The sequence below is a fragment of the Zophobas morio genome, unplaced genomic scaffold, assembly GCF_036711695.1.
Source record: "Zophobas morio isolate AGI-343-1 ecotype UQ-CSIRO unplaced genomic scaffold, CSIRO_AGI_Zmor_V1 ptg000017l, whole genome shotgun sequence".
NCBI classification, from domain to species: Eukaryota; Metazoa; Arthropoda; class Insecta; order Coleoptera; family Tenebrionidae; genus Zophobas; species Zophobas morio.
The window spans coordinates 9,920,319-9,932,607 of NW_026972122.1; the positions used below are offsets into that span (position 1 = coordinate 9,920,319).

The 12,289-nt window shown below is 33.2% G+C and overlaps 2 protein-coding genes across 3 annotated transcripts; one reads left to right on the forward strand and one right to left on the reverse strand.

Moving 5' to 3' along the window:
- Window positions 1-787: 787 nt before the first annotated feature.
- Window positions 788-4,485, reverse strand: LOC135130007 (serine/threonine-protein phosphatase 6 regulatory ankyrin repeat subunit C-like). Its single transcript, XM_064057296.1, has 4 exons — window positions 4,378-4,485; window positions 4,001-4,122; window positions 973-2,152; window positions 788-918 (listed from the first exon to the last, which is right to left on the reverse strand). The coding sequence occupies exons 2-4, from the start codon at window positions 4,010-4,012 to the stop codon at window positions 893-895; spliced, it is 1,218 nt and encodes a 405-aa protein (XP_063913366.1). The 5' UTR covers window positions 4,013-4,122; window positions 4,378-4,485; the 3' UTR covers window positions 788-892.
- A 5,093-nt stretch (window positions 4,486-9,578) lies between these two features.
- LOC135130301 (alpha-tocopherol transfer protein-like) lies at window positions 9,579-11,608 on the forward strand. 2 transcript variants are annotated; one of them, XM_064057667.1, is made up of 7 exons: window positions 9,579-9,707; window positions 9,755-9,909; window positions 10,123-10,316; window positions 10,378-10,469; window positions 10,518-10,668; window positions 10,755-11,059; window positions 11,107-11,608. In XM_064057667.1, the coding sequence occupies exons 3-7, from the start codon at window positions 10,142-10,144 to the stop codon at window positions 11,302-11,304; spliced, it is 921 nt and encodes a 306-aa protein (XP_063913737.1). In that variant the 5' UTR covers window positions 9,579-9,707; window positions 9,755-9,909; window positions 10,123-10,141; the 3' UTR covers window positions 11,305-11,608. The 2 variants fall into 2 exon arrangements, with proteins under 2 accessions (XP_063913737.1, XP_063913736.1); XM_064057666.1 differs by having other exon boundaries at window positions 9,581-9,707; window positions 10,105-10,316; window positions 11,107-11,605.
- Window positions 11,609-12,289: the final 681 nt, after the last annotated feature.

The window sequence follows — 12,289 nt, forward strand, 5'->3', positions numbered from 1 at the left end:
TTGTTTCCAGATGCGCCTATTGGAAATTCCTAATAAATTAGATACATATATAATATATATATATAAGAATAATGGTGATTTACAAAGCTTTTGGGTTTTGCGCATCGGAGATGGTTGATTATTCATATAGGTATTTCTTTACGGCAAACAATCAGACAGAAAGTCAAGGCGATAATCATTGCCATAATCATAAGCGGTTTATTGGTGCTTTCCAGTAAAACAGGAAGTCTCAATGTTCCCTATTTAAAGAATGTTGTTGTTTTTAATGGGGTTATTTATTTATTTATTATTAAAGTATCCACATTTTTTTTAAATATAGGCAATCAACATTTTCTTTCTGTGATTAAACTTGTTATTTATATAACCTTACAACAGTAAGGTTATAATCTGTTATTCGAGAAACCCGATTTTAATTTTTTTTTTATTAATGAATTTTGTTTACCACAAAAATAAAATCATTCTTTTGAATTTACACCTTCACAGCACTTTGTTTCCAAGACAAAGATGTTGTTTAGAAGAGAATCTCACCAGTGGTTTCACAAAAATCTATATAGTTTTTCCGTTGGCTAACTGTCAACTAACAATTACCGGATTTCTGGAATATCTGATTCAGTTTAAAACTTTCTGCCTAAAGTAGTAGATTAGACTTCGATTTGGTAATGATGGTTGCATTACATATGACCAAAATTTAGTTTCAAGGTTTTTACTGTGATCGGGTAAAAAATATACAGACAAATATAAAATCATATATTAGAAAAATATATCTAATTATTATAATATAATCAACAGAAATAAAATATAATTAATGGATATTCACATGCCTTTTTGTTTCAATAATAAAAAAAAAAAACGAATCGATTGGTAAAATAGTAATGTAGTCTTAAATAAGTAACTACGGAGATGCATCGTGTCCACAGCCTGTAAAAAATAAAAATTAAGTACAATAAATGTATTAGTCGCAGATGTTCATACCACCAACAAAGTTAGATAATTGATTAAGTTTCGCTTCGGTCTCTCCTCTTATCACGCTTAAATACACGTAAAAGTCTTCGTTTTCTTCGGCTATCTCTTCAACCGTAGACGTAGCCATATTAACATCAGCCCCACAACTAATTAAGTAATCAAACGTACGAAGATCGTAGTTGGATGCGGCTATGGACAGCGGTGTGTTTCGATTATTGTCAGTTTGGTTTACGTTGCCACCTCTTTCCACTATATATTTGACTATTTCAAAATTCTCCATTTGTACTGATTTAGTTAAAGGCGAATAACCACAGTTACCAGTGATGTCTAAATTGGCTCCATTTTCCACCAAAAGTTTCACTGTTTCGAAATTTTTCTCCTCCAGAAGTTGGAGTAGTATGTTCCTGTGCTTGGACTGTGCCGCTTTTATGTCCGCTCCATTTTCGAGTAAATATCTAGTAATTTGTAGATCTCCTTTCTCTAAAGCTTTTGATAGTGGGAGCTCTCCGTTAGCATCGGATAAGTTCACGCTTGCACCGTGTTTAACTAAGTCTACTACAATTTGGAAAACACCAACTTCGATAGCTTTGGTTAAAGGTGTATACCCATTTTTATACTCAACGTTAACACGAGCACCTTTTTCTCTTAGTAGTTGTACGACTTCTAAATTTTTTGTATGTATTGCATCTAACAATGCAGTATGTATGGTTAGCGTGCAACCGTTATTTAGAAGCCATTCAATGATTTCTATTTCTTGGTTTAAAACAGCCCACGACAGTGGCGTTCTGCCTTTTCTACCTACTTTACTGACATTCGCTCCTTCATTTGTTAAATATTTAACAATTTCTGTTTGGTTATGCTGTACGGCTAAAGCCAAGGCTGTATTTCCGTCGGGGTTTATGCAATTTATATCAGCTCCTTTAGTGACTAGGTATTCAACAACTGATTTGTGACCCCAATATGCAGCTCGTGATAAGGGAGTTTTTCCATTTGGTCCAGCTTTATTAATATCGGCTCCTTGAAGTGTTAAGTACTCTAACAATTGACTGTTTCCTTTTTGAGCGGAATTTGCAAGTGCTGTGTTACCGTAGGAGTCTTCACCATCTATGTCGGCACCATTTCGAAGAGCTCTTTCTACAAGTTCGAGGTTCTCGCGTTGAACTCCTTCATGTAACTTACTGTTCCACTCCTGTAGGAAAGTGGGAAAAACGGGATAAGAAAAAAAAGAACTATATAAATGATAAAATGTCCTACATCAAGTCGGCTTTGAAATTTCGTGAATTTTGCCGCCTCGTTGTGATGATATCATAAATGTCAATCATAACCCTTTTTAATTATTATTTTCAGCTCGAATCTTACTAATCTCAACGAAACGGCAAATTCTTACTTAATGTTTTTTAATCACTTTGTACAAAATGACCCTTTAAACTGTTAATACTCTACAAAGTAAAGTCATTGGGATATTAAGCATCGAAAATTAAGAAATTTTTAACAATCGTGTCCTGCGCAAAAGGAAGACTGTTATAATGAGTTTAATTACAATGTGGCAATCCTGGAAATCTGGAACTAGCGAAAACGATAGTTTATCAAAAGAACAACGACAAAGAAGAAATTGTTGAGAAAGTTAAACATCAGACTGAATTGAAAGGAAATAACCGAAATCGATACTAAGATTTAAATTACATCAAGTTGTTTTTTCTTATAAATTGTTATAAAAATGTATACTTATCTTTTTTTAGATTATTGACTACTGTGTCTGTGTATTGTAAATTATCTGTGTCATTTAAAACTACATTGATAAATTCAAACCCTGACTACTGAAACAAAGGCACAGATTACGGATACCAGATGGTTCACTTGTGGGCGTAACTGTCCGCAAATTTTCCGTGCGCATGACACTAAAATTGGTTCGACAGATTAACACACAAAATAATATTTACAATGAAGCAGATATAAGAATAAAAGTTTAGGTAATAATTCAGGGAATAAATAACATTACAAGGATTAATTTCTACGTTTTTTGGTTACGAAGGGATTTTTTTAAAGTTTAAAATAATCAAAAAATTAGTTGAATAAATACCTACGTGCATTAAACTGTATTATAGTATCGTTTAGTAAATATATCTTGTCTATAATGCCTGATTTTGTAAATGAATAAGAGAATAAAACATTTTCCCTTCTTTCCCTTTAAACTCGTTTCAGTCTTAAATAACCACCAAAAATCGAAGATCACTATAAAGACGAGTAGATTAGAAAACTGTAACAACAAAATTCAGAAAGGCAAGCGCAGCAAATTTCATTAACTATGCCCTTCAATTCTTCTAACTTTCGGTAACCCTTTAAGCCGTATAGTTAAAGAGGTTACGTTTATTCACCATGCAAAAATTTTAACACCACTTTCTTGTTAGCACTATATTCGAGAATACGTGTTTTTTACGCTCTAAAATTTTTTAATGCCGATGCATGTGTCCGCAATTCTTTTCAGAGGAAATTGTGAAATGTTAAACATTTGTAATAATCATAAATTATTTTGTGTAAGGCAAATAAGTATTTTGTTCGTTTTTTTCTTCACTTAGAACCTCATCCCTTGCATCATCGCTGTAATTTTTCTCTGACCGCCGTGCTTTTAAATTCAAAGCTTGCGAACCAATTTTGGTAGAGCGTGCGTAGTAGCGTGAATACCGCTTGAAATCTCGGGACACCGACTTCAAAGTGCCGACAGCTGAGTGAACTATCTGGTATCCGTAATCTGTGACAAAGGTTTGACATAGGCAACACATAATACACAATTATTGATATTGAACACAACATTCCTATCAAAATTGAATATTACTGTTAATAAAGTATCTAATTGATGGCAGTATACCTAAAAGTCAATCTTTTTTATATAACTGCAATACCAATAAAATCAGGTGAATTCTATTAGTAAACACAAGTTGTTAAAATTGCAGTCGATAATATTAACTTATACTAAATCATTACTATAGTTTTTGATTGGATCGTCTGAATTTCGTTGTACTATAACATGGAATCTTACCTCAGTGAACATTCTGAATTTGCTTTTGATCACCCAGTACCATCAGAATGCCTTAGAAACTTCGCTACAACTTTAACAACAAAACAGTTCTTTGGCACAAGTTCAAATGTGGGCATCAAAATCTGCAATCAAATACAACTTGTTTACATTTCTTTCATATTCACAAAATTCTCAGAACTGGCAAATAAACACATTGTAGTGGAAATTTTATTGCTTAAAATATGTTCAAATTATTGACTGTTTTATCGATTATAAGTAACCGTCACATAACCTAATCATCGCAAATGATTGCATTATCAACAATTAATAAAATACCCATATTACTTTGGTTTATGTCAAAATAACGGTCAAAAATGATATAATATAGTTTTTCTTACCTGTGGGCCATAAACAAATAAGACACACGAAAGTCAATATTTGTAAACAATAATAACTTTCACTCGTGGTAAACCGTTAGAACACTATGTTGCGACAACCAGTGATACTTCGAAGTAAAAATTACCTACTCTTTTCATGATCAAATCTAATGTTTTTCCCACAGCGATCTGCTGTATCGCTGTTAGAAATTTACTGTAGATCATAACATGATAAAAATATGCAAACATACCGGCTACTTACGCTCCATGGGCGAATAACTTTGCACATTGTTTGTACCCACCTACTTTTTTAATGCACTATAGATGAACTTGCGCCAACAGATACTAATTGCATACAAAAAATGGACAAGCATATACTAGTCCGAAATTTTTGAATAAAATGGAATCTGATTCTTTTTAAGAGAAAACTGTGTCTGGGAAAGTTGTGTGAATGTTGACTCCTTGAGACGCATTTTTGTATACAATATAATTATGCTATACATATATAAAGGATGAAATTTTAGTATGATAAACAATGGAGTTTGGTACCACATTTTATTTATTTGTTTTTAGGAATACATTTGAATTATATATTTGTCCATACTTAAACAAACGGTTGCACTGACTATTATTCCACCAGCATTTCTGGTACTTCATAGATCTTTGTGATTTCTACATCAGGACTTTGACCAGTATCGCACCCTACCTCAGGATCTTCAACTCTATTCATAATCTTTTAGGTGACCGTTGATTTGCTCAGTTTCAGTGCTGCATTGGATGCCAATAATTAGCCATCGGGCGAATTCAGATTATTCACTGAGGTAAGATTCCATGTTAGAGTACTGCAAGGCAAATACCTACCATGTTAGTCCAACTTACAAATTATTCACTAATTTGATGAATAAAATATTTGTTATGACGCGATAAAAATAGATAAAATACAACGCGAGAGAAAAACTGCTAAGCTACGGAAGAGATATCCAGCGTATAGGAAATTATTGTTGTATGTATAAACATTTAAATCATTTTAAAATAGATTTGTTTGAGATAACGTCATCAAATTCTTGGTGGGGACTATTAACCAAATTTTGGTTAGCGTTTAACCATCTACATGATATTCCTAATATACGCACAAAAATTGACAACAATCGGCTCAGTAGTTTCGGAGATTGCGTGTCTAATAAAAACCGATACAGACCCCAGACAGACAGACAGAAACGGGAGATTACTTTTTTCGTACTCTAGAGGTTATGAAACGTCGAGAAAACACGAAATTGGTTTGTCGCCCGATGACCTCGATACCATACATCCTTAGCTTACGCTCGGAAAGTAAAAAGTCAACAGTTTTATAAGTGAACCCTTTAACTCAAATACTTAATCAAATGAGTTAAAAGAAGCTAAATTAATCCCAGTCCATAAAAAAGGAAGTAAAGAAAACTATAGACCAGCATCAATCTTGTCATCAATCTCAGAAGTTTTTGAAATGTTATACATATTAAGTAATAAATATATAAAATGTTACTTCTAGACCAAGCACCTGTTTTTAGCACCTTAAGAACAGGGTAGAATCCTAAAAATGTAGCTGTTTTCCTGAAAATAAACAACCGAAAAAGACCTAAAATCCTTCAAAAATCACTAATTCTTATGCACCTCAAAAATACCCAAGTATGTACAGCGTGATCAAAAATGATTGAAAGAGTTGGTACCACCTACTTTTGCTTTCCAGTTTGTCGAGTTGATGACAAATGACAAATAATTTTGAGGTTAGACTACCAGAAATTGGGCACACGGATAAACTGTCGAAAATCATCCAAAATCAAGCCTAATTACCTGAAAAGCACCCTAAAAACTTACAAAATAAGTACCTCGTTTTTAAACACCCCAAAATGCCTTTTCTTTTCGCGGCCAGTCAATTGGTGCATGCAAAAATCATTGAAAAACGACCGAAAAAGAGCCCTATTCAAATCTCTCGGTTTTCGACACCCCGAAATTGATTTTACTTCCCGAGCGTAAGCAAAGGAAGTATTATAATCGAGTCCGTTGGCCGACTCTCTACTTTTACAATTTTTCTACCTTTCATGACCCTTAGAAGACGAAGAAATAGGTCTCCCGTTTCCGTCTTTCTGTCCGTCTGTCTAACCGTCTGTCTGCAGTCACGGATTTTTATTAGACAGATAATCTCCGAAAGTACTGGGCCTTATCACTGCATTCATATTTTTTAGATTTGCTTATACAGACTGACCAAAAAAAATGCATTAGTCAATTTATTGAAGAAGGTGAAACCTTCTCGGGGGCCCCAAGTGTCTTTTTTAAGAAGGTAAAACTTTCTTTTTTCTATTACACCGTGACTAGTGCTTTTATATTGTTTTTACTCAATAGAAGTTGTCACGAAAAAGTAATATTCCACAAAATCAAATTTTGTATTTTTTCAGAGAAGCAGTATTTGTTGGACTGTACTTCAGAAGCGAGGGAAGTTCTGTCGAAATAACTTTCGACCACTTTTTTTATTTCTGGGCCAGGGCATAGGGGCACTTTGAAAAATTAAAAGAAAATCATGAAAATTTGTATTGAAAAGTTGTTAAAATTATTGAAAAAGAGGTCAAAGTTTTTCGTTTTTAGATACCTTAAAATGGCTTTCAATTGACGGACCAGAAAAATAATTGATAAATTAAAAATAAAAAAAAAATGTGTCGACATTTTGTCATGAGCCGCAGCTGAATTGCATATGGAACCGTTGCAAAATCAGAAGATCCAATATTTACTACTCTATTACTTTTTAAAACAAAATATTGCTTTGACACCAGGGCAGTTATACACTTTAAAAACCGAATAAAACAACTCAAAAAGGCAATGAAGCAACCGAAAAGAAAAGAAAATTCTTATTGAAATCCCTGTTTTCAACACCTCAATACATATTTTACCGAGTTAATTAAAAAAAGTGCAAAACATTTCTTGTTTTCGTTCCGATTTCAGTCCAATCTATTGACAGCATCTTCTCTCTCAGGACAGCTTATACCGTTTATAGGTCTATATAATGTCGAGGAGAATCATCGGCGCGACCATCTGTCTGCCGTCCCGGATTTCTATTGGACAGATAATCTCCGAAACTACTGGGCCGATTGTTGTCAAATGTTGTATTGATATTAAGAATATCATGTATGTACCTTAGATGGTAAAACCCTCACCAAAATTTGTCTAATCATCACCACCAATAATGTGACACATCAAAACTGTACGTAGTAAATGGGTTTTAAATACCAGAAAATAACATATAGTCCTACACATGTAGTTTATGACGTCGTATTGAGTTTTTAGCCGAAACGTCCAGATTTTTGGAAAAAAAAATTAAAGTTACAAAACAACAATAAGCATGAGAAATTTACAATCAAAATATATTTGCTTATGCTCTCCAAAAAATTGATGCCCGATAAATCCTATCTAAAATGTCCAAAATTTAATGAGTCTGTATTTGTGATTTATCATTCCATTCATATTTTTTGGATTTGCTTATACAGTATCACTCAAAAAAAAAAATTAATGTATGCGTGAATTTATTTTATTAATTTAATCAAGAACGCCAAAACCGAATGCTTTCAAATCCTGAAGATATTTTAAAGTTATCATAAGCATGGTAAATTTTTAATCAAAATGTATTTGCTCATCTCTTCTAAAAAATTGATGACGTTACGTCAAAATATTGCTGAATAAATCCTATCTAAAATGTACAAAATATGATCAGTCTATACTTGTAATTTATCATTGCATTCATATTTTTTAGATTTGCTTATACAGGATGACTTAAAAAAATTAATGAATCAGGCAATTTATTTTATTGGATAAATCAAGAATTACAAAACTGAATACTTTGAAATCTTGCAGACCTTTTAAGGTTATTGTAAGCATGATAAATTGCTAATCAAAATATATCTATCCCCCCCCCCCAAAAAAAAATTGATGACGTTATTTTACATTGCACCAATCCAAGTTGATATACGTGTCCTTGCAAAATTGTTGATGACATCAACACAAAATTGTGTAACTCAACTCGAAAATGTTGGATATGTTCCATTGTATTTCAGAAGCGAGGGAAGTTCTGAAGTTTTTTTGAACACATTTCAAATATACTGGGTAAAATAAATATAGCTATGTAATACGTGTTTTAAGAAAAGAACTGAATATTGTATCTATTAAACAATTTTATTTTGCCTACATACTTAGCACATATAATCGATTATTTCAAATGGAATCGTCTTCTGATATTCATCGTCTGAGTGGTACAAAGTCTTTAGAACCCAGAAGAGAGTCTTAAGAACCATACTTGACATTTCAAGTAAAGGATAATCTCATTTTTTTTTTAATTGATGGAATCGTCCCTTCCCCTTATGCGTGCAAGTTAATAATGTATGTAGATATTAACAACAACACGTTTGAGTCTAGTTTTCTGTGATGTATTGATGTGATATATTCTCAGGGAAATGGTAGCAAAACAAACCTTTTAATCTAAACTCAATATAATACAGTATTGAATGTAAATTATAGAATTCTTGACCTACTGTTATTAGTAAGGAAAATTAAAGTACAACAGGTAAGATTTGTCTTTAAAGAGTAGATTTACACCATTGGGAATAGATCTTAGGCTTGAAGCTGGCAACAAACGGTTAGATTTGTAACAAAATACATTACTTTAAGAAGGTGACAACCCATATCGTCAATCTATGTCAAGATAACATAGTTACCAAGTTATTAGATTTCTATGGCTTGCTATGCTCGAATAAGGTCGTGAATGCATTATAGGCGCTAATATGCACCAGTATCTAATGTCTTTGATAATAGATTTTGCATGAACTTCTTGATTTACATTACTCAACTGCAATTCAATTTAAATTGTTTAAAACATGTTCATTTACGACTACTCAATAGCTCTAAGTGCTTCATCTTTAAGACATCTGCGCAAATAATGAAATTTACGAATACCTGAAATAGTTTTGAACTAATGGTTCAAATGAATCATAAATTATACCATTCGCCCGACAATACTGATAAGGGTAATCACATTTTCGTTAGGATCCGGTTGTTAATGTATCATTTCCTAGCTGCCACATCAAAATTAGTCTTATCAGACACTTCTTTAAAGAAGAGATTAAATATCGGTTTGAACAGCATTATATTTTTTGTATAATTCTGACAGGTCTGGAAGATTCGTTAAATTTTGGTCTTGTAAATTACTACAACGAAACCGTGTAACATTAACCTCATGAATTTGCCACGGAAAGACTTCAATCAATAACACTGTGTTTAGGGAACAGGTGTTCTGTGCGTCGTCAGTAATATGAAGGGTCTGCAGGATATAGGTAAATTATTTTTAATAGCTAGCAACCGATATTAACCCTCTACATAGGAAAAATCCTGTTTTCTGCGCATTTCAGCAACGCATCCTGTGAGGGTTTCCAAATAAGTCAATAACACTATTCCGTGTTTATCAAGCAAGTGTGAGGGTCAATCCAGCTCAGGATAATCTGAAATTTATTACATTATGCTGTAATCCTATACACGGTAAGACAAACAGTTTTATGCCATTTTCTTGTTAGTGCTGCGTTCGTATTAGTGTTGTTTTTTCTCTATAAACCTACCCCTTTGTTCTCCCTAGCTGTTAACCTTTAATCATTGATTTGTGTTTTTTTAGTCGTAGTGGTAAATCTGAAACGTAGATTTAATAAGTAGTGCGTGTGAATCTGTTATTCGTTGTAGGTTTAATTTTCTCCGCAGAACAATATAATTTCGGACGATGCCCATCGAAAATTCAGTTACGGTTTCCCCTCTCAGGCAATCACTGGCTACCGGAGATCCCAGTGGATCATTTTCCTTCGATGCCGAATGGCAAAAACGAGCCGAGGAAGAATTAAATGAGACTCCAGAGAATGTGAAACAGGAACTTTTTGCGTTGCGTCAAATGGTAAAAAGTAAATAAAAATGTTAATAACCATAACGAAGAAAACGACAAACTTAGTAGTGATTTTGCAGATGACACCAACTTAAATGTCCCCGAAGGCGATTCTTTCCTTCTGCGTTTCCTACGGGCAAGGAAATTTGACGGCAAGAAGGCCTTTCACATGGTAACTAATTTAAAAGTCTAGGTTACGTAAGCTGTTCTGGTTTCGTAGATGCAAAGGTATTATCTTATGAAGTTAAAATGTCCTGAACTATTCGCCTGTCCATTACCTTCTGAAAACGCCAAGGTTTTTGATCTACAAGCTCAAAATATGTTACAAGAAAGGGACCAACTTGGAAGGCGGGTTTACATAATTAGAATGGGTAAGAATAACTGTAAAAAATATCTATAAGGTGGTAGTGTTCACTAAACTTAGTAGTAAACGATATAATAATTATTGTTATTTTAGATTATTTTGACTCCAACATCGTCACTATAGACGATATATTCCGAACCAACATCCTAGCTCTTGAACAAATCGTTCGAGAGCCGGAAACTCAAATCGCCGGAATTGTTCTAATCTTAGACATGGCAGGTTTAAGCCTACAACACGCTAAATTTTTTACTCCTTATTACGCTAAAAAAATGGTGGATTTGGTGCAAGAAACCTTTCCTCTCAGGTTCAAGGGCTTCCACATTGTCAATGAACCTTTCTACTTTGATGCTGTGATGGCTGTGCTTAAGCCTTTTCTCAAAGAAAAAATTAGAAAAAGGGTAACAGCTCTATTCACTGTATAACAATTGCCCACACACTTTTTCAGATATTTTTACACGGTAGTGATATTAGTGCTCTTCATGGTTTCATTTCCAATGATATTCTGCCAGCAGAGTATGGTGGAAGTGGAAGTAGTTTTGATAATAAAGCTTGGTATATGCAGCTACTTGCAGAAGAAGCATATTTTAAGAACTTAGAAACATTTGGGTACAAGGTCAACGACGATGTCACCCAAGACGAATAAATATCAAAAATTGATAACGATGGCAGTGATGCAATAATAATCTTTTTGTATTGGGGTTATACTGAGAGTTTGTGCCCAGATAAATTATATTGTAAGAAGTGCTATTAGATAGCCCACTAGCTTTCTGGGGCTAGAACTTTCGCTATAATCCTAGAAATAGAGTATTATAATAATAATGATATGTATTTATTTTGTTAAAGCTTGCGTACTTGTTACTACAGTTGTTAAGCTTAAAGAGAAAATATAGTGATGAAAAATGTTAATCAGATATTGTTTGTGGCAGCAAATATCAGTTTTAATAATGTAGTGTAGCAGCTGCGGTATTTGACAAAGAAGGAATTATTATGAAATTCCTGGTAATATCTTTTAATAACGAGGACGGTTAAAGGGTCTATAAATCAAGTTCTAATGAAAGCGTGATGAAAACAACAGCTGCGCTAGATTCTTTGAATAATAAGTTTAAAATTGAGGTCGTAGTTTTGTTCAAAGTACATTGTGGTACAACTTATACAATCTACAGTTGAACGGGTTATGGGTGCATTCTTTTAAATACTGATAAAGAGCGTGAACATTTAGATGAAAGATTTTAGGTGGTTTAATAAAAAAATTGGCAAGACTAAAAGTACCTACTAGAATGTGAAGTAAATTTCTAAAAGAAAATAATTAAATAAATTGTCAGAAACTTACCTTGGCGAAAACAATAAAATGTATGTACAAATTTAAATTTATCAGACTAATAAATATTTCGAAGACTCTATGTTTGAAAGTGAACAGACGCATATAGGAGACTACGAAGACGAATTGTCAATATACTAGTAGGACGACCATTTCACCTAAGATAAGACAGATGCCACTATTTGTACAGGTTGTGTATTTTAGTCTGCCAAAGGGCTTGAAGAGAATAAAACAAAAATTTTACAGAATGCCTATTTTATAACTACAAAAATTCCAATTTTATCAGTTACCTACAATTTTCTTTTTGTCA

Bases quoted from the DNA above. Each gene is read 5' to 3' on its own strand.
- LOC135130301 (XM_064057667.1), top strand. From the start codon at position 10,142: ATGCCCATCGAAAATTCAGTTACGGTTTCCCCTCTCAGGCAATCACTG. The intron at 10,470-10,517 runs GTAACTAATTTA...CTGGTTTCGTAG, and splicing joins GCAAGAAGGCCTTTCACATG to ATGCAAAGGTATTATCTTAT. The intron at 10,669-10,754 runs GTAAGAATAACT...TTGTTATTTTAG, and splicing joins GGTTTACATAATTAGAATGG to ATTATTTTGACTCCAACATC.
- LOC135130007 (XM_064057296.1), bottom strand. The intron at 919-972 runs GTATGAACATCT...TATTTTTTACAG, and splicing joins ATTATCTAACTTTGTTGGTG to GCTGTGGACACGATGCATCT.